Source organism: Phocoena sinus, chromosome 18, assembly GCF_008692025.1.
Source record: "Phocoena sinus isolate mPhoSin1 chromosome 18, mPhoSin1.pri, whole genome shotgun sequence".
Lineage (NCBI taxonomy): Eukaryota > Metazoa > Chordata > Mammalia > Artiodactyla > Phocoenidae > Phocoena > Phocoena sinus.
The window spans coordinates 8,607,934-8,629,607 of NC_045780.1; the positions used below are offsets into that span (position 1 = coordinate 8,607,934).

Below are 21,674 nucleotides of genomic sequence, written 5' to 3' on the forward strand. Positions count from 1 at the left end.
AGAAAGGAAAAGAATATAGCTCCCATCTGGGCCCATACCCTATAATATAAGAACAAACAAGGCATAATCTTTCCTTCTCCACCTTGTTGCTACTGGCAGGAGAATGGACAACTTCAGGAAGAGGCAGGAGAATGTTACTTTCTGAGGGGAATAGAGCCTCCAGACACCAGGCTTGTCCTGGACAAATGTGACCATCCAGTATTTAACAGTAGCTTCAAGAATCATCAGTTAACGATCCTATTAATTCTATCTAGTATGATAATCTTTTCATATGAAAGTCTCTGATCAAAAAGAGCTTATTGATATTGTATTTCTTTTTAAAAGATTGCCAGCTAAGCTGTACACCATATATTTAGTAATCAAGCCTCATAAACATATTCCCTCTGATCATTTTCCTTAAAAGACTTTGCATTCATGAAGGCTATCCTTTTATATATTTAAACTTTTTTAACCAAATACATGTATTTTTCAAAAATATTTTAAATACAAAAAAGAAACATTGCCAATGAAGTCTTTATCACCTTTTCAGAGTTAAAAATCGAGAATGAGTGGAGCCTATATGACAGATTTACACTGAGTCAAATTTAGTTTATACATTTCAGTTTTCAGTTGCAACATTGCATCCTCTTAAAGAGGAATTCCTGGAATAAAAACTAATCAAGATAAATGTTTAGTGTTCGCTTTCCTTTTACACAATTTATATTCGCTAAGCTTGATTTTGTGTCTTTCCCTTGAATAATCTTTCATTGAGTGTGAATGATTGCTTTCCTCCATGTGTTCAGGTTCATCAACTTGGCTGCGAAGTTGTTGTCTTGCTATTGGAACTAAATCCTGACCAAATAAATCTTTTCAATTGGGCAATTGACCGATGCTACACTGGTTCCTACCAACTCGCATCCGGCTGCTTCAAAGCCATAGCAACTGTGTGTGGAAGCAGGTATGAATTCTTTAAGTGGAAGGTGCTGGGCACTGGCAAGTGCAATTAAGGTTACTCTTCATCGTATGAATAATTGAGAGCTGACTGTTTTTGCAAATCTTTGAACAGAGTAAATTCTAAGGAAATACAAAATGGCCTCTCTTTCCCCAGCAGATAGCCTATTCCCTCTAAGTTCACAGCTACGTTGATTTTTTATTCTACCAGGAGAATGGTTTGTAGTTATAGACTGGAAATTTTTTTTAATTGCCTGGAAATTTATAATGAAGTGTTAGAGCAGGATTTGAAAATGGTAAAGATACCTTAAAGGAATTTCTAGAAATGTCTGTGAAAGGTATGAATTGTAAGCACTTCAGCCATTTTGAGACCAAACAACTCGGGAAGCAACCTAAAAATGTTAAATTTCTCTTGCCCAGACCTTGGGAAAAGAAAAAAAGAAAGGAAAATGTGTCTCCTGGGATTCCATGGATTGCACTTTTAAAACCGGTGCCCTAGCTATGTAAATCAGTCATTCAGTGGGGTATTTCAGTTCTATAATTTATTGAAAGAAGTTTTTTCATAACTAAGACGAAAGGGTTAATGAACCTCCCCATATTGCAAAAGCTATTCCCAAGAAAGAGCTTATCCTGTATTAGAAATCCAGAGAAGGCAGCTCAGGTTTATTTTATTTTATTTTTTTAACATCTTTATTGGAGTATAATTGCTTTACAATGGTGTGTTAGTTTCTGCTTTATAACAAAGTGAATCAGCTATACATATACATATATCCCCATATCTCCTCTCTCTTGTGTCTCCCTCTCACCCTCCCTATCCCACCCCTCTAGGTGGTCACAAAGCACCGAGCTGATCTCCCTGTGCTATGTGGCTGCTTCCCACTAGCTACCTGTTTTACGTTTGGTAGTGTATATATGTCCATGCCACTCTCTCACTTCGTCCCAGCTTACCCTTCCCCCTCCCCGTGTCCTCAAGTCCATTCTCTACATCTGTGTCTTTATTCCTGTCTTGCCCCTAGGTTCTTCAGAACCTTTTTTTTTTTTTTAGATTCCATATATATGTGTTAGCATATGGTATTTGTTTTCCTCTTTCTGACTTACTTCACTCTGTATGACAGACTCTTATGTCCATCCACCTACTACAAATAACTCAATTTCATTTCTTTTTATGGCCGAGTAATATTCCGTTGTATATATGTGCCACATCTTCTTTATCCATTCATCTGTCGATGGACACTTAGGTTGCTTCCATGTCCTGCTATTGTAAGTAGAGCTGCAATGAACACTGTGGTACATGACTCTGTTTGAATTATGGTTTTCTCTGGGTCATATGGTAGTTCTATTTTCAGTTTTTTAAGGAACCTCCATACTGTTCTCCACAGTGGCTGTATCAATTTACATTCCCACCAACAGTGCAAGAGGGTTCCCTTTTCTCCACACCCTCCCCAGCATTTATTGTTTGTAGATTTTTTGATGATGGCCATTCTGACTGGTGTGAGGTGATACCTCATCTGTAGTTTTGATTTGCATTTCTCTAATGATTAGTGATGTTGAGCATCCTTTCATGTGTTTGTTGGCAATCTCTATATCTTCTTTGGAGAAATGTCTATTTAGGTCTTCTGCCCATTTTGGGACTGGGTTTTTTTATACTGAGCTGCATGAGCTGCTTGTAAATTTTGGAGATTAATCCTTTGTCAGTTGCTTCATTTGCAAATATTTTCTCCCATTCTGAGGGTTGTCTTTTCGTCTTGTTTATGGTTTCCTTTGCTGTGCAAAAGCTTTGAAGTTTCATTAGGTCCCATTTGTTTATTTTTGTTTTTATTTCCATTTCTCTAGGAGGTGGGTCCAAAAGGATCTTGCTGTGATTTATGTCATCAAGTTTATTTTTGAAAGGACTGATTTAGGCTGTTGATTGTCCCTTTTAATTAAATATTGCGTTTTAAATAGCTATCTTGAGCTACAGGGTGAAGGGAATAAATGTAAATTAGTTGTAAATTCCAACCTGTTATGGTTCTAAATGAATAAGAACAGTATTTTAGAAGACATCTACTTTCAATCAATCTAAAATGAACATGCTTTTTAAAGAGGCAAGTTTCTCTTTAATATTTTTCTTTCTTTTATAAAGATAGTAGATAACATTTCATGTCTAAAGCTTTCGTTTTCTGTAATCTTAGTAGTAAAATTTTTATTATATATATATGTTAATTTCCATAAAAGTCATATCAGATGAACATGATCTAAACTGTCTGATTTTCCATTGGTTTATTTCTTGATGTTAGCAATACTAAGTAATTTATTTATCCTATTGGATATTACCAAAATAACATTTTTTATAAGAGTCTTTCTCTGGAGTATTGTTTTATTTTCAGGTATTTCAGCATGCTAAAAATAAATTTCTGTTCTTTGATTTTTAAAAATATATTTAGAATCTATGACTTAGACCATAGATTCATTTGACAAAATTGAGAGTAATAAGTTTGCTCTCTTCACTGCCCTTCTCCCAGTGAACTTGGTTTGAACTATCCTAGTCACATTTATTTCATTGCATGGCCCTCTCATAAAATATCCCACTGCATTCCTCTGGATAAATCTAGGTATTTTTTTTAGGGAGCACAAATAAATGTTTTATGACTTTAGCAATATAGTCTCAGTTCCAACAATATCTCAGTCACAAAAACATTAGGATATAAAGCCCTCTATATTTAGAGTAGATTTTTTAAGAGAGCATCCTAAAATATTTTGATTTCTTAAACACATATCGCCTATCAGCTTATTTCACAACGCTCATCTGGTCAGAGGGAGGGTCAGAGGGCCAGGCAATGCCATGGCTGCCACCTCACTGCCAAGGCAGTAGCCAACATGTGACCACAAATGGTCGTTTCTCACCACAGGGCACGTTCAGAATTTAATGTTTCAGCTGTGGCTTAAATTTGCCCTCTTTTCCCATAAGTTCTCAGCCTGTGTCGTCTGGATAAGCCTCCAGATTTGTTTGCGCAGTCCTCGCACTTCAGTTGTCAGTACTTTTTTCAAAAACAATTCTGGTGTTTTAGACTTTGTTTTCTGCAAGTTTGCTTCTAAAAAACACCTAAGTAATTTATGAAATAATCTGTTCCTAAAATATCATACATAAACTGGATCATATTTTAAATTCCTCAAACAAGGTGTCTGTTCAGTAACTCCTGCAACAAGGCATACCCTAAAGTGAAGAATTCTTCCTGTAAAGAAAAGAATTACCTCTTCCTTGTCAAATGAGAATGATCATACGCTGTATTTATTTTTGTAGGAATATGACACTTTATAAGCAGACTCATTTATTAAGGAACAACTTATAACTGACCTTAAAATACCTAAAAGATTTCACATTTTAAAAATGCTCTTGTGGATTAAAATTTTCTACCTTTAGTTTTAGAACTAAACCAATTTTTACGTAGTTAATATATCAGTCCTTACATTCAAGAGCTGTGATAATGGGAAAAATGGTTCTCTGCATTTTTCTTTTTAGTTTATTTCTCTAAATGACTCTGTGTGTGTGTGTGTACGTGCGTGTGTTGTGAACTTGCTGGTCTCCAGTCAAAACTATAACTGTAACTATAACTAGGATCTGACCCTGGTGACGCTGAGAGATTTGGAAGTCAGAGTGGAAAGTGAATAGGACCAGGGGAAGTGAGTATAAAAGTAGAAAGTGATGGTAGAACTAATAATATTAGTTTTGAAGCATTTTTCATAAGGTATGTTTCATATTTGATTAAAATCTATTAAATGCAGCTCAGTATTATAATTTAGCACAAAAGAAAATAGCTCACCTGTCAGGCAGCATTAGTTCAAATAACTGTTTGGGTTCTGTATGTGTTCTTATTAATTTTCCCCTCAATTCCAAGTTATATCAGTTTGGAAGAGATAGGGAAATTGAGAAAGAGATTAAATGGCTTTCCAAGGTCATAAATCAAGGTAAATAATATGCCCTATATTAAAAGTATAGACCGCTTCCAATCACTAGCTTAACTGAACAGAATTCTCTTCACATTTAATTAAATACTTAAGAATGCCATTGTCTTTACTCTTACTCTGTAACATACGACTAGAATATAGTTAATAGATGCCTTAGAATTACATGCAAGATCAAAGTTTTAAGTTTTAAAGAATTTTGTTGGGTTTATTTTTGGAGGTGGTTTTTGTTGTCATTGTTCTTTGCACGTCTGCCTTGCCTTAACTGTCTATAAATCTTTGCTAATTTAAATCAGGCACTGCAAACTTGAATCCTTAAAAGTAAATGCCCCACATTTCTTAAGGGAATAGCATCCATCTATTGCCAAGGAAGACAAGGGAAGCTTATGATTCGTGAATCTCAGTCATACTCCCTAACTGGTGATGTAGAGCCTCATTTGGTTATGTCACTCAGCTGGAGAATTTCAGGAGAGCACAGAGTTTGGGAATTTGGGCTCTGGAAACATACTGTCTTGAGTTTGAATTCTAGCTCTGTCTCTCATTAAGCTGTGTGCTCTTGAACAAGTTACTACAAATGCTTACTCATTTGTGAAATAGGAGTGATGATAGGGTTAGGGTAAGAATTAAATAAAACCAATCTCTTGACCTAAGGTCTAGCACACGATAAGCACCCTGTAAACACTATTATTATTCAACAGCTATTGGAGGCAAAGAGCTATGATGTAATCATATCAGCTGGTAAAATCTGCTTCTCTTTAGAATAAAATTATTCTGAGCTTCATCATTTAGTTCTAAGCCAGAGCTAGTGGGTATTTCTCAAATTCTTCAAAATCTCCTCTCTTTCTGATTGAAAAAACAGTTTTATTTCTTGTTTACTTTCTGAACCATATTTACCTTTCATATTTATTTTACCTTTTTTTTTTTTTTTTTTGCGGTGTGTGGGCCTCTCACTGTTGTGGCCTCTCCCGCCGCGGAGCACAGGCTCTGGACGCGCAGGCCCAGCAGCCGTGGCCCATGGGCCCAGCCGCTCCGCGGCATGTGGGATCTTCCCAGATGGGGGCACGAACCCGCGCCCCCCACATCTGCAGGCGGACTCCCAACCGCTGTGCCACCAGGGAAGCCCTACCATTTTATTTTTGTTCTGTATGAGCACAGCTGTCTTTATTTCTTTTACCCTTCCACTGCCTACGTTGAATAATTAAATACTGGAAAATGTGACATTTGGTTTCTAAGCCTATTTTAAACATCTAAATACAGATGTTTTATTTATGCTCTTGTACTCATTTGAGAGCTTTCTAATTTTTTCCTTCTCTGGGTTTCATTTTCTGTATCTGTGTTATTTCTTTCAGTGTTGTTCCCCTTAAACTCTGTAGCTCAGTCTTAAGCAGCTAATTGAATTCCCTAATTACTTGGTCAAGTGCATAGCCCTGCATAAGAGGGAGGCTTTGTCTACCCTTCTACTGCCTTTAAATCCCCAGTGATCCGTAGTAGTTTCCAGTGTTTATTTATATTAAAAACATATGTATTAAATCCCAGTGTCAGAGACAGCAATGTAGGTAAGATGTCTCTGCTACTGTGGGGCTCAGAAGAAAGTTACCTTTCTATTTTCACAGTCAGAAAGGTCTGTTTCCAGATACTGCAGTTTGTAAGAATTCCAAATTAGCCTGGCCATGAAATGATCTATTGTGAGGTGTCCAAGAGGCTGATAGCACTGTGGATAAGTGTTTGAATTCTTTGGAGTCATACAAATCCAGGATGGAATCTAGACTCCACCACTTCTCCCTAACCTTTGGCAAGTACTTAACTTCTTTAAGCCTCACAAGCTTGTTGTGAAGATTAAATAACAAATCTAGATGAAGGACTTGGTACAATAACTAGCACAAAGTAAGCACATCATAACATAAGTGTTATCCATTGTTTATCATCATCCTCACCACCATTATTTGGGGGCTTTGCCCAGTTTCTCACCTAACACATCAACCTCATGCATTTTCGCTCACTTAAAATTAAAGTTCTAGAAAAGCAGTCATTTGGGAGTGCTAATTGGTAAAGCCACTTTGGAGGGCAATATAGCAGTGTCTACCAGAATTTTAATGTGCCCTTTGACCCTGCATGACCTCTTCTAGAAATCTGTTCTAAAGAAATTCTTGCACATGTGGTGTTTGTGGTATTATCATAGTGAAAAAAATGAAAGTAACCTTTAAATGTCCATCCACACATGTCAAAGTTTGGCTTCCCCAGGAAGCAAGACTCTGAGGTGGAGATTTGAGTCCAGGAAATTTATGAGGGAATGCCCTTGAGATCAACATCTGTGGGGAAGTGAGGGAAACAGGACTGGGCAGAGGAAAGAAACCTCAGCCAATCCCACAGGGGTGCTCCTGGGGAGTAGGCCTGACGTTGGCCTAGGCAATTCCCAGAGGGCTGTTCAGCCAGAGGTATCAGACTGCAGCACTCTAGTGGGAGACTGAGTGCCTCAGTCCTGAAGGGGGGTCTAGGTGGCACACCACAGCATCCACTACAAGAGTGGTTATTTACGGTACGTCCATACGGTGGAACACAGGCCAGCTACTAGAAAGCCTGAGCCTCACTGTCCAGTGAAAAGGAGAATCCCCAAACAATACATGTAGGTAGTATAATTACATTTATGTTTAAAATTCTGTGTAACGGGGGAGAGGTATTTTCATATATAACCTTTTAAAATGGTGTTGTCTCTGCACCATGCTCCCCCTTCCATGGCCTTGCTAACAATTACCATGTCTCTTGGCGCCTCAGGGCTTAGTTTACTTGTTTCCTCCTTCAAAAAGCCTCCTCTAACTCCAAGTCTGATGTAGGTGTCCCTTGTCGGGATTCTGTTTCATGCTGTGGATAATCCCACCACAGCTCATCATAACTATAGTTTGTCTCCCTAACTAAACTGTAAGGGGGAGGGCACCAGCCTTACTAACTTAGTATCATCTGTACTTTGCAGTCGTTTCTGATAGATGTTTGGTGTTTAATAAATTTAGATAGATTGAATGAAAATAGTAAGTCAGTGAGCTGTTGAGAAATTTAGACATATTGTCTTCTTCTTTTCCTCTTGCATTTGGTTTTCATTGAAATCTGTTTGCAGTAGATAGACTTTTGTGTTCATTTATCCTGGTGTGACTATATTCAGTTTTAACCCAAAATAGAGCTATTTCCCTTCACCTGCTAATAAACAGCAAAAGAATGAGGGGGGTGGGGGAATGGCCACATGGGCTTGGGAATGTCTTTAGTAAGTGTGACCGAGGTCAGTGTGCCATCTAGAATTTTGAGAGGTAATGATTTATGAAGATTACTAGCCAGGCTGTCTCCTAAACTATGCTGTTTATTTTTTTTTTAGGAACTATCCCTTTGACATAGTGACATTGTTAAACCTCGTTCTGTTCAAGGCTTCTGACACCAACAGAGAGATTTATGAAATCTCCATGCAGCTCATGCAGGCACGTATCATTGACTACATTGAAATTTCCATCCTCGAGCACAGAAAATAGAAATGGTAGTTGATCTACTGGATTGCTATTTATTGATACGTATTTATTTATTTCTGCATATCACCGGTGGATATGATGAGTGAGAAAACAATTACATAATCTTCTGTAAACATAGGAAGCAGCTGATGCTTTACCTTTAATACAATATTAAAATATTCGTTCATTAGTTTTTATTACAAAACTTTATTCAATATAAATACTCCTGAGATAGCAAGCCAATGTTTTTTCATACTGTTTATTACTTTCCTACTACTTCTTTATAGATCCTTGAAGCAAAGCTTTTTGTGTACTCGAAGAAAGTAGCTGAACAAAGACCTGGAAGTATTCTCTATGGAACACACGGCCCGTTGCCGCCCCTGTACAGTGTGTCACTAGCCCTCTTGTCGTGCGAACTGGCCAGGATGTACCCCGAGCTCACTCTCCCTCTCTTCTCAGGTACCATGTGATAGTCAGTCATGACATGTGTGATCATTTCTGCTCTAAGTGTTCTTACTTTTTAAATTCTAGTGTAATTTAGAATCAAAATTATTGATGCTAAATTTGTAGCTCAAAATTACTCTGGGCTAAGTTCAGTTACATATAAAAGTAAATTTAGAATATCTTTAAAACAGTGTATTTATCTAAAATAGTGTAGGTATAAATAAACATAGGACAAATGTGAAGATGCTTAGATGAATCATAATACTTTACATACACTGTGTATGTAAAATTTCCCAAAGAAATTAAATATGGGTGGTATAACTTCTAATACAAATAATTGCTGTAAGTTGTTTTTTGGCGGTGGTGATGATGGTATTTTGTAGCTTGAATGTTACATGTATCAGTAGCTTGAATGCTACATGTATCAGTTGTTGAGAGTTTGAATCGGGGCACACCTTTACGAGTAATCTTTGTGAATCATGTTTTGGAAAATCCATTTATCTGAAACAGACTTAGTCACATCCTTGCATTGTGCCTGAAACAGTGGAAGGACTCAAGGAAAACCTTTTTGATAAATTAATTTTCTTCTTGGAAAACTAAAATTTATTTTTATTCACTTCAACCAAGATTTGAGTGCCACCTGTATGCCAGGCACTGTGATTGGATCCTAGGAATACGGAGGTGAATTAAACAGCCTCTCCCATCAAAGTTTCATTGTCTAGTAATAAATCTGTGCAATCATATGATTATGGTACAATTTTTAAAAAGCTCATTCTCTGTATGAGATGGAAGATCAGGGAGTAATCAGTTACTGGGCCAGGAGTATCAGAAAAGACTTCCCAGAGAAGTTGATGTCTGAGCTGCAATTTGAAAGAAGAGTAGACATTTGCAAAGCAGATGAATAGTTGACATTGCAGTTGGCAAGCAGACGGCATTACAGGCCAAGGAAATATCATCCGCATTGGCTTAGAGGCATAAAATACAACGATGCATTTGAGAGATTATGTAGTAGTCAGTTTGGCTAATACAACATGCAGGGAAGGGGGAAAGTTTGAGATGGTCACAGACAGGCAGAGAGGCAGAAGTCAATCTTGGAAGGCCTTGTATTGTACCCTAAGGAGTTTGTAGGCCAGTGACCACATATGTGCTCCTTGAAACCCCTCAGAAGCCTGTGAACAGGAAGGGCATCCAAGCGAGCTGCTTGGATTTTGAAAGCCACTCATCAGTTTCAAGCAAGAAGAGAGGGGACGAGATCAGAGTGCATTTTAGAAAGACTGACTGCAGTGTGGTGAATGGATTAGAGAACATCCAATCTAGAGAGAAGAGACCAGTTGAGAAATGATGACAGTAGTCCAAGGAGGAAATGAAGCGGACCTGAACTCGGACAGCCCAGTGAGAGCAGAGAGGAGAGACCAGAGTCAAGAGCTACTGGGCGGAGTGCACAGAAGGGAGTGCCTAGTGCCATATCTGGGAAATGGGTGGTGATAACCCCACCTGGAGAGCCGACTGGAGGAGAAGAGGAGGGTCAGGCCAAGGCAGAGATCATGAGCTCTGTTTGGGCTATTGAGTGTAGGCATCTGTTGGACATCCTGAGTATAGACAGGCCAGGGTCAAGGGAAGGCCAGCGGCAGTGACTCACGGAAGACCAGAGGGGTCAGAACCATGGGAATGAATGAGGTCCTGAATGGAGAGCGTACAGAGTGAAAGAAAGAACCTGGACCCCCAAATTCTAAGGACCAGGCCAAGGAAGGGCGAGGGAGCAGAGAGGGAAGGGAGGCATGTTTATAGAAGGAGAGCACCTAGGTGTGTTTTACGGAGACCTAGAGAAGACAGGACTTAGGGAGATGGATTGGAGCAGTCCACATTCCTATAGATCCCAGGAGATAAGGTCTAAAGATTACCCTATGGATTGCACAATTCATTGGTAACTGTCGGTAGTTTCCATGGAGAAGTAGCGGCAGAAGCCAGATCTCAGGGGCTTGGCTAAAAAGAAGCAGAAAAAGAGAGGATGGGGCTATAGTAGGATGCAGAGTCAGAGGATGAGCGAGACTCGAGCTTGTTTCTTGGCTGAGAGGGAGAAGCCCGTAAAGAGGGAGAGACTGACAACTGGGGAGAGAGAAGATAAACAGTCCAGCAAATTTAATAAGAAAAGAAGCTCATGTAATGAGTTGCAAGTTCAAGCTAAATTTTCTGTCAAGAACTGACCTTTTGGCTATTTTGATTTATGAGGAATAAGTTGTTAAAAATAACATGGAAAAATGAGGTTTTAATAGATTCCTCGCTTTTGTTTATACTGCCTTTACCATTAAAAACCCTGTGGTGAGATTTTTACTGCCTGTAATTTCAAATGACTTAATTCCTTGTACGTAGCCAGGCCAGTTGTTCAGGTCTCTCCCAAAAGCCAGCAAATGTATACGGGATCCCACAGACATTGTCTCACAGTTTATTTAATTTGTTTCTAAAGAGGTGAATGAGGGGTGGTTCGTGTGCCATGGCATTTTTTTTTCTCTTTTCCCTTTAAAACATCTCTAAAAATCCAGGCCCTGATCTAGGTGCCTGGGATACCACAGACAGACATCCCCGCCCCCTTGGACCTTATGTCTGACAGACAAGATAAAATAAACATAAATAAGCAAATTATTTATAAATTCTATAAATATAAAGCTATAAATACAAATTTATTTTACATAAATGAGTAATATGGTAGAAGGTGCTTATTGCTACGTAGATTTTTATACCGCTGTTGAAAGACGACAGGTATTCTTAAAGCAGTTGTCCCTCTGATTGGAAAGGTTTATTTCTCTCCAAAGTCCCAATAAAATTTTTGTGTCATAAAAATCCACGGTATCAGTCATCACATTCATGTAAGTTTAGAAATTAAGTAAATTTTGACATTTTGACCTGTGTGAAACGTAACAGCATAACATGTCTGATTGTGCACAGAATTAAGTATATTCTTATTCTTCAAAGTAAAAAATTGTCATTTTAATTTCAGGAAAAGGGCCAAATCAATTAAAGCTCCTGGGGATGCGGTGGATTATCTCGGTATAATTCCTGGCATCCATGTTGTTCTATTGTGTAGCAGGCATGAGCCCTCGAAATGAGATTACACGCCTCGCCGGATGATAGCAAATGCATCAGGCCAAGCTTTCTAATTTCCCTTAGGATAAAACAGTTTCTTCCATAAATATTAGAAATAGGAGATGACTTAGAACTTGCAGCATATACATAAAGCTGTGCTTTTATTTCTATAGAAAGCTTATTCAGATTGTAAAATTAAATGCTGCTGGCAGTGAAACAATGTAAAAATGCTATCAGAGGAAGTAATGGTGAGATGACCGGGCTGGTCATATAGTTTTACCCTTTTGACTCCTTATTTCATAAAACAAAGCGTGGCATTGAACGCACACTTGCCACATAGTTGGCAGTTCTCAAGTAGACACCACGGACATGAGTCCACACACTGGGTTTGTTCTTCCTGGAAGTTTGCATTTCACTTTTCAACAGCTAATGCTTCATGCAAGGCACTTTGTAAAATATAGGCATAGTTGAAAGGTCAGTCATTGTTATGATAATCGTAACTGCTGTTTATTAAGAGCCTACTGGATGACAGGCGCTGTGCTGTGAGTATATTATACACATCATGATGGTATCTCTTAATCCTCACAGTTGCCCAAGGCAGGACCTGATGGGCCCCATTTTACAGATGAGGAAACTGAGGAACAGAGAGGTTAAAGAACTATCCCAGAATCTCATGCAGCTAATAGGTTGAGGAAATGGGATCTGGTCACATGTCCTTCTGATTCCCAGTCCCCTGTTTTGTCCACCCTAACGTACCTCTTCCACTAGCAGTCGATCTGAATCCAGGGGGTCTTCCATCCCATCCCACCAAGCCTGTGCTCTCCCTGCCGTGCTCTCACTTTCCTCCACGGAGCACCTGCTGAGAAGTGAGGGGCTTGAGGACAAGCCTCAGTTGTAAGATTGTATGGCCTTGGGGAGCTGCTGTAAATGAAAATGCTGTGTACACGGAGGGCTCTGTTGGATCTGTCAGTTGCTGTTCATCTTTCGGTTTAGTTTGATGGGATGACACGGCTCTCGGTCACTGCCCTTCCCTCTGTAGAGGTCAGCCAGCGGTTTCCCACGACGCACCCGAACGGGCGTCAGATCATGCTCACCTACCTGCTGCCCTGGCTGCACAACATCGAGCTGGTGGACAGCAGGCTGCTCCTCCCAGGCTCGAGTCCCAGCAGCCCAGAGGACGACGTCAAGGACCGGGAAGGAGAGGGGACGGCTTCTCAGGGGCTGAAAGGCAGTGGCTGGGGCTCCCCGGAAGCTACGTCCCTGGTGCTGAATAACCTCATGTACATGACAGCCAAGGTAAACTCCGAGGAATCATGCCTCCATCCTGTGCTCCCACATGCCAGGAAACCCGGGATTACACCTGGGGGAAGTGTCATCTACCATTAAAAGTCGCAAAAATAGGGTGGGGTTGGTGGTGGCGGTTTCATAACAGTGTAAACGTGCTTCATGCCACTGAACTGTACACGTAAAAATGGTTAAGATGGGAAACTTTATGTTTATTTTACCACAATTTTAATCGTGGTCCTAATCATCATCATCGTCATCCTAACATTTGAAAAATCATATGAATAAATATCGTGCATTATAAATTCCTAAAAAGTGGCATCTTTCTGATGAATGGCCATTTCCCCCCTTCTTATGATTTGGAGATGACCGTGACCCTTAAAATGACTATTAATCAGACATTTTGCGTCCTCACGTTTTTTCTGTGTGTCTCCCGAGCCGGTTTTTATTTTGTTGGTTACAGTATGGAGATGAAGTTCCTGGACCAGAAATGGAAAATGCCTGGAATGCTTTAGCCAACAACGAGAAATGGAGCAACAACCTGAGGATCACCTTGCAGTTCCTGATCAGCCTGTGCGGGGTTAGCAGTGACACGCTTCTCCTGCCCTATGTGAGTGCCCCTCTGACGTTCAGTGCTCATTATTGTGCCGGTGGTTCCATCAGCGGTTTGCAAGTCGGAATGTGCTCTTTGCTCCAAGTAGAATAGAGATGTCAGATTTCATCCGTCACGCTAATCTCCTGTGAGCTTTCTAGATATTACATAAAAGTTCCCTTCTACCCCTCTGAGATGCGGACTAGTGTCCTAGTGACACCTCTGTCGTCCCCTTTCTAAGACTTTGGACACGGAAACCTATGAATTTAGGTGTAGACATTTTTCTAACAATTATCTAAATCTGTATTCTAGAAACATTAGACCCACCCGTTATGTAAGAGAAACTAGGTGACACATTATATTTTTGCTAATAAAGTGTTTCATGTTTACATCCTGATGCTCTTAAAACAATAAAAATGGAGAATCTCCCAGTTTGTCTCTTCAAAGGCAGGTGGTAAGAGAGAGAAAGAAGCAAAGAGAAATCCTACTGAGATTCCCACCATTTAGTGTTTGTATTTAAAGATGAGGTGATCAACAAAACCATGTTTACAAAAACATGTTTAAAACCATGTCGACAAAAACATGTTTAAAACCCTGACTCAGGGGCTTCCCTGGTGGCGCAGTGGTTGAGAGTCCGCCTGCCGATGCAGGGGGCGCGGGTTCGTGCCCCGGTCCAGGAAGATCCCACATGTTGCGGAGCCGCTGGGCCCGTGAGCCATGGCCGCTGAGCCTGCGCGTCCGGAGCCTGTGCTCCGCAACGGGAGAGGCCACAGCAGTGAGAGGCCCGCGTACCTAAAAAAAAAAAAAAAAACAAAAAAAAAAACCCTGACTCAGTTGGCATCTGTGTGCTGGTTGCTTTTCTGAGAGATTTTGTGCCTGCCTGCTGTTCTGGGCCACATCAGCCGCATTACAGCAGCTTCTGTGCCTCAGGTTTGGGGGCTATGGTGACGCAGAGCTTTAGTCCAGGGTTATTTTTACAACTTAAAGCTATGCAAACAGCTCAGACTCGTTTGTTTCTTGGGTAGCAGGAGACTGAGTTTTTGGTTTTGTTTTTTCTTTTTTTAACAGAAACAGCTAGCAGTTTTACCCCCATGGTTCTGTATAAATAAAATACTTTCTCAAGGTAAGACCTTACATGGCAAGTTTTTAGTGTAGATAGAATCATGTTTAGCCCACAAGTTATCCCCAAAGTAACTCTTGTAAACTCAGCCATGAGGGAAGGTAAGACCTTTAACCACACACTCCTATCAGATGTGCATGTGAAAGGAGGTGAGTTTTAACCCAGACACTTGACTCCTCCTGGGAGAGGAGGAGGCTCCATAAGGGTGAGCGCTTCTGGGGGGATGACGTGGTCAACAGAATGAATGGGTTACCATCTCCGCTGTCGACAGCCTAACATTCTTGCGGGCGTGCTCTGGAAAACATCCTTTGTGTTCTGTTTTTCATCTCAGATTAAAAAGGTGGCCATATACTTGTGCCGTAATAACACCATTCAAACCATGGAGGAGCTTCTGTTTGAGCTACAGCAGACGGAGCCGGTGAACCCCATCGTCCAGCACTGTGACAACCCGCCCTTCTACCGCTTCGCGGCCAGCAGCAAGGCCTCGGCAGCAGCCTCTGGTAGGGGACAGGCGGCTGGGTAGACACCTTGTCGTGGAGCTCTGGATTTACCTTTATGTAGAGCATTGAAAGGATATGAGTGTGTGTTTGTTACTTTCTCTTATTCCTACATATGCACTCATTTAAAAGATGGCTTAGGGCTTCCCTGGTGGCGCAGTGGTTGAGAGTCCGCCTGCCGATGCAGGGGACACGGGTTCGTGACCCGGTCCGGGAAGATCCCACATGCCGCAGAGCGGCTGGGCCCGTGAGCCATGGCCGCTGAGCCTGCGCGTCCGGAGCCTGTGCTCCGCAACGGGAGAGGCCACAAACGAGAGGCCCGTGTAACGCAAAAAAAAAAAAAAAAAAAAAAAAAAAAAAAAAAAAAAGATGGCTTAAGGATAGCTGAGACTCTTAGGGCCTTGTCTGATTAATGAAATGATTCTGTAAGAATAACCAGTAGTCGGGAGCCAGGGACTCATATGCGCAGAGCTTCTTGCTTTGGGCTGTCCACTAGAGTGGACACTAGTCATTTAGGTATCTCATTTCTGGACCTTCCTTCTCGTATCGATGGAATTCTCTTGGCTAATATTCTCCCAGGGTTTACTAAAATGCCCCCTGACCAGTGTTATCACTTTCGATAAATTGGTCTCTGAGCATCGTTTTATGAAATATATACCACCCTCCTCAAATTCCTTGATGCTTTCTTCCTTTCAATTCACCTAACGCTGTAACTACCTTCAAACCTCTCTCCTCCTCTGGTCTCTTCTGCCCTCCGTGTGTTCGCGTCCTGCTGCCAGAGCAGTGTTCTTGCAAAGAAGCAGTGGCCTAGGGATCAGAAGCTCTAGGAACTTGGAAATGCTTCACTAACATTCGTTTATTAACTCCTGGACCCAGAAATGCTAAAGGAGCTAACAGCAGGGCTGGCCACTATAAATAAGCTTGTTACCTAAGCAGCCAGGAAGAAAGGGATTCAAGAATGTTGTAGCCTCGCTTTATAAGAGAGTTGAGGAATTTGGTCTGACCGTAGCAGATGTCTGGGATTCTCCATTGCAGTGGGGCAGGCTTGGAAGGTTGTTTAGAATGTCTGAGATTCTGCAGAAGATGTAAGGAATCTCACAAACAGATTTTACAGGAAATCCTTTCCTGGAATTACTTGAGACTTGAGCTTGACCCCAGCGCAGGTATTTCTTTCTAAGTGTTGCTCTTTAATCCCATCTACAGGAACCACCTCCAGCAGCAACACAGTGGTTGCTGGCCAGGACGGTTTCCCAGACGCTGAGGAAAGCAAGATATTGAAAGAATCTGATGAGAGGTTGGTGCACAAATTTGGTTTAACATCCAGCTTAACTTTCAGCAATTGTCTATACAAAGCATTAGCAAAATTTGTGGGGCTTCGTAAATTTTACACACACACACACACACCACACACACACGCACGCATCCTTCTTTGTTTTTTAGAAACACAGATTGACTTTCAGACTCCACTCTGTATATCCCTAAAGATAACAGTTTCCTGCTGAGCAATGCCAGAGGAGAGAAAGATTAAGAGAGGTGTTGTTCTGGTGGCTGAAGCCTACTTACCCCAGGGCTTAAGAAAAGCCACAAGTTGTTCTGCTAGTGGGCACAGACCATCTGGAGTTAGAGGGAATTTCCACGTGAAATGTTCAAATCTGGGTCTTGAATAATTTCTCAGAGACAGAGTAGTTATCTCGGGGTGAATTCTGTGAAACGTCACCATTGTTCTTTTACCTGTACTCTGCCACATCTGGGTTAACCAAGAACACTGTCTAAAAGAAGTCTCAATCCCCTTCCTGTTGGCTCTTTAATGGTAATATTTCTCTTGTTCGTATTTCTGCCTCCACGTTGTCTAGGAGCTACCCATAAATAAGCAAAATCTAGATCACCATTTCCTGCAGTTGGTTGTGAAGAGCAGAGAGACAAACCAAAAGAGATAACAGGACTGAAATTTGAAAATTAAAATTAGAATGATCCTCATGGTGTTGAAAACTCCTTAGGTTGAGTATTTTCTAGTGAAAAATAATGGGGAGCCCTTTCACTTAAGAAATTAATAACAAGGATGAGATATTCACAAATTCTTACTGGAGAAAATTTAGTGGATCAAATAATGAAGATAATTCATTTAGCCTAAAAAGCCCCTAGATGCTTCGTGACCATCCTCAGGATTTCACCCTGTACACGAGAATACAGCAGGGGCTACAGGTGGAGGATTACCTGACATGGGGCTGGAGTTCTGAAAGTTCTTTCTCTAATTGAGGCATTTATCAGATTCCTCGACGTGCTGATTACTGGCTGGCTGCACTGCTTTTAGGCAGATGCTTATCCTGTGAGCTTGCCTTCAGATCAAATGCTCTAACTCAGTAGGTCATGAATTATAGACCTTTTCCTTTACAGTTCTCTAATAAAGGCCTTTCTTGCTCAGAAATGGATAATTTTCATACTCTATGCATCAATGACAGTACAAGATTATTAATTAACGTGTTACTTTTTCATCTATATTTGCCAGTACCTTCTTTGGAAAACTCCCTCATGGTAAAAAAAAAAAAAAAAAAATTCTCTAAAGATATTTCTACTTTCTGGTGGGAGTGTAACATTCTTATCATTTAATGTGTAGTCTGAAGTTTTCATCTTAATTGTATTAAGGGTAGAAAGGTGATACATTTCCATACATTAACATCTCGTTACAAAGGCCCCTTTAGGACCAGAGTTCTGAGTGTCCTGCCTAAATTTTTAGTGGTAGCCTTTAAAATGAAGAAGCCAGAGAATATCTGTACTAGGCTTTCTTGTTTATCTCTTGCTTTCCTGCTCTATCACCACATCTCTGTTGGCCATTACAAAGCCTGATGCTACCCACATTTTTACATATGTGTGCACATCTGTTATTTCATACTGACTATATCTGTTTATCTACCTATAGGTAGGTTAACTGGTCATATTTATATATATGATCATACCTATATGAATGTTCTATCACAAAGGATACTATCATTCCATTGACCCTATATTCCGCCTATGCTATTTCTCTAATATAGTCTGTCTTTTCTTTGAAGGTAGACTGTGCCCTCAGCCTAAAGTATCCTTATTCTCTGCAGTCTGCTTACCGCCTTCCTCCCTGTCGTGCTGATGTATAGATACGTGTAAGCATACTTGTGTCTCAACCACTAGATTTTCATTCTTAGAAAACAGATTATGTAGCTCTTATACATATTTCTATCCTCAGTGATTACCTTACTATGCTGCACATAGTAATCATTTCTTAAAATGTTTATTCAGTATGTGAATGAAAATTGGAGAAACATCACAGCCCCAGAGGTGGATAAGCTATCCAAACACCCTCCAGCCCCCCTTTCTCCCTCCCTCTTACTAACCCCATTACACAAGACAGTTGTTTACTCTGTTCTTTACATCCTTCTAGACAAAGAGCCTACAGAGATAATCTTGGTCACAAATACCAATGACCTGGCTGCTGTGTGACACAATTCCTGGGGGTACCAGTCACCAGAATGCATTGTTGGGCTCCAGGGGGCACCATGGAGTTGTGCAAAGCGGCAGCCCTGATGCCATGTCCTTTACAACTAGTTAATCGTTCTTAGATATAATTCAGAAATATTTAATAATACCATACCTACTGACATAAAGTTTAGATAACTTACAGTTAAACCAGGGTAAAAGAATGAGTCAAGCTAAAAGGAAAGTAAGATAGTTATGTCAAAAGTCCTAAAGAGAACTACTAAAAGTTAATATTAACCTAACATTGAGTTCCTCAATAGTCAAAGTAAGAAAAGAAAAATAGAGCAAATTTTGTAACTTTCAGTACATCAAAAAGTAAACAAGCAAAAGCAATTCATCGGAAGCTACTAAATAAGTGTTCCTAAGCTCTAAGAAGTATTTATCATCTAGTTTTTAAAATGAAACAATAAAGTGAACACATATTTTTAATTAAAATAACAGTTGGTAAAATATGCAGAAACAAACCGTTTAAGTATTTTTAATACATCAACCATTGATAAAAGCCACGAAAGGATTGTTCATAAGGAACTAAAAGCAATAAACTTCAGCTATGTAAGTTTCTGGTGATCTGTGTTGATACAGGGGTAGAGATTAGTAACCCACAGAAAGTTGTGTAAGAATTAATTTGAGCAAAATCAGCAAGAGAAAATTTAGGGAAACACTTTGTGCTTCTCGTTTTTCTCTTAGCAGAGCTATTCTTATGATAACATTTCTAAGACATGTACCTTTATATTAAAAGACTGTTCAGTCTACTTAGTCCTTGAAATTCCTCTAGGACCTAGACCCAAAATTATTTTCTTCAACCCAGGAAAGCAAATGAACACAGCAGATTTTAGTCTTGGGAATCAGTTTTTTACCTTTTCTTTTTGCCAAGTGTACACTTCCCTGCTCTGTGGTTTCAACCTTCTCTAGAATAAGGAGAATAGTCTGGAAGGGGCTTGCTCCTCCCCTTCATCTTGGCATCATAAACGCCTCCTAGCAATCCTTTAGATCTATCTCAAAAGGAAAAGAGAAGAATTGACATCCTTTCTATAATTCTTCCCTGCCTGGCCTTCCCGAGCACGATTGTAAAACCGACGTATATCACAATTCTTGAAGAGCTAGGAAGCCTGCAAAGCTCTCTGTCCTGTGGAAATCTCCAGATGTGGAATTCTTTCATCACCCTGTTTTTATTCCCTGTTGAATGATGTCTGGGCTCTGCATATGCTGTTTATATCTTTGCATTTATCAGCATAAATATGATTGTAGAACTTCTTCAGAAGGTAATAGGTTTGTCACTTTTCCAATTTCATAAGTACCAGTTAGACAATTACGTGGCCTGATTTATATGAAACTAAGCAGATGTCCTCCATCTTCTGTTTTATGGATTCACAAATTAATAGCCCAAAAGATAAGAGAATGAAGAATGTTTGAAATACAAAGTTACTGGGAGAAAGGTGGCTTGTCAGGACCAAAAAAAAAAAAAAAAAAAAAAGCTGCTGCACATATCTACAGAGTGAATAAAACCACAGGCTTTATACTCAATACATTTCTATATTCAGAAATTTCAAATCATCGTTGCAGTGTTCTGAGGTTATACCCTGGGACGAGGTAGCATCTAATGGTACATCCAGTACATTTTCCTGAAATATCACTGTTTCTCCATACATTGATGAGGACGGCTATAGCCGTGTATTTTCTAGTGTTCCAGAGGGAAGTAGAGTGTTGATCTGCTATCAGTTAGGATGGAACACCCAGTCAATAATGTAGACAAAACCCACTTTGTATCATTTTATGTAAAGTAAATATAGACGTACCGTTTCACCCACACTTACCCTCATCCACACCCTTGCCTGACCTTATAGCTCTTTAGATGGTAAAAATGCTATTGATCTGTAAGTTTTTGGTGCCCTAAAAAGGCATTCTAGAAATCCAAGGTAGAGGTATAATAATTAATACCTTATAGTTGGATGGCGACATGGAGTTTTGGAAATTCTCACATCATTTCTTTTGATTCCCACAGCAGTCCCAACAAAAGATTGGGTGAAATAAATGGTGAGGTGTTATTATTATTCCTTTTTGGCAGGTGTGGAAACAGGGTCCCCAAGGAGGTAAAGGACTTGCTCAGGGTCACCAAGCTAGTGAGCGAGAGCTCAGCCTGAGATCGCGTCCCCCCCTTCTTGGAGGCAACACGGCAATAAAAGCATCCCTGTACTGCCACCTTCCTCGGCCTGACACTGGACAAGTTGCTTAGCCTCACTCGGCCTGTTTCCTCATTTGCAAAGTAAATGATGCTTATCTCAAAGTTGAGTGAGTGAGATTAAATGAGTTAATGTATGTGAAGTTATTATACTTCAACCTTTTTTTCTCTTTTTTTTTTGATTATTTCTTAAGCCACAAGAGAGACCAGACAGAAAGAGTCCCTCTGGTTATATCATGCCTCAACTAGCACCTTTTCCTAAAAACACTTTAAGGAAAACTTTAAAGCTGGTTAAGTCCAAAATTTGTTATGAAACTATTTTTGTTTCCAACTATTTCCAATTCTGTCTCCTTTCACTTATTCAATCATTCAGTAATTATTTCTTGAACACCTCCCATATGCCAGGTTACCATGTGAGTAAAGGATTCATGTTATTCAGTATGATGCCCATTTTATTTCCAAACAAATGTTATAATTTTCTAGTTTAACTCAAATATTAGTCTTGAAATGTTTCTTTTCAAGGTTTGAACTTGTGCTCCTGAGCAAGAGTGACCACTGGCCCTCTCGCGGACAAAAGGAATGTTTGGTGTACACTTTTTTTTTTTTT

The 21,674-nt window shown here is 40.0% G+C and overlaps 1 protein-coding gene across 6 annotated transcripts in view; it reads left to right on the forward strand.

The window, feature by feature from the left end:
• FRY (FRY microtubule binding protein) overlaps positions 1–21,674 on the forward strand; it is a 423,367-nt gene that overhangs the window by 329,599 nt on the left and 72,094 nt on the right. For all 6 annotated transcript variants that reach the window (XM_032611303.1, XM_032611301.1, XM_032611304.1 and 3 more), the window contains 7 exons: positions 783–937; positions 8,234–8,333; positions 8,648–8,819; positions 12,925–13,181; positions 13,633–13,779; positions 15,213–15,381; positions 16,582–16,672. In XM_032611303.1, coding sequence (XP_032467194.1) covers positions 783–937; positions 8,234–8,333; positions 8,648–8,819; positions 12,925–13,181; positions 13,633–13,779; positions 15,213–15,381; positions 16,582–16,672 — 1,091 coding nt within the window. The remainder of the gene's footprint in view (positions 1–782; positions 938–8,233; positions 8,334–8,647; positions 8,820–12,924; positions 13,182–13,632; positions 13,780–15,212; positions 15,382–16,581; positions 16,673–21,674) is intronic.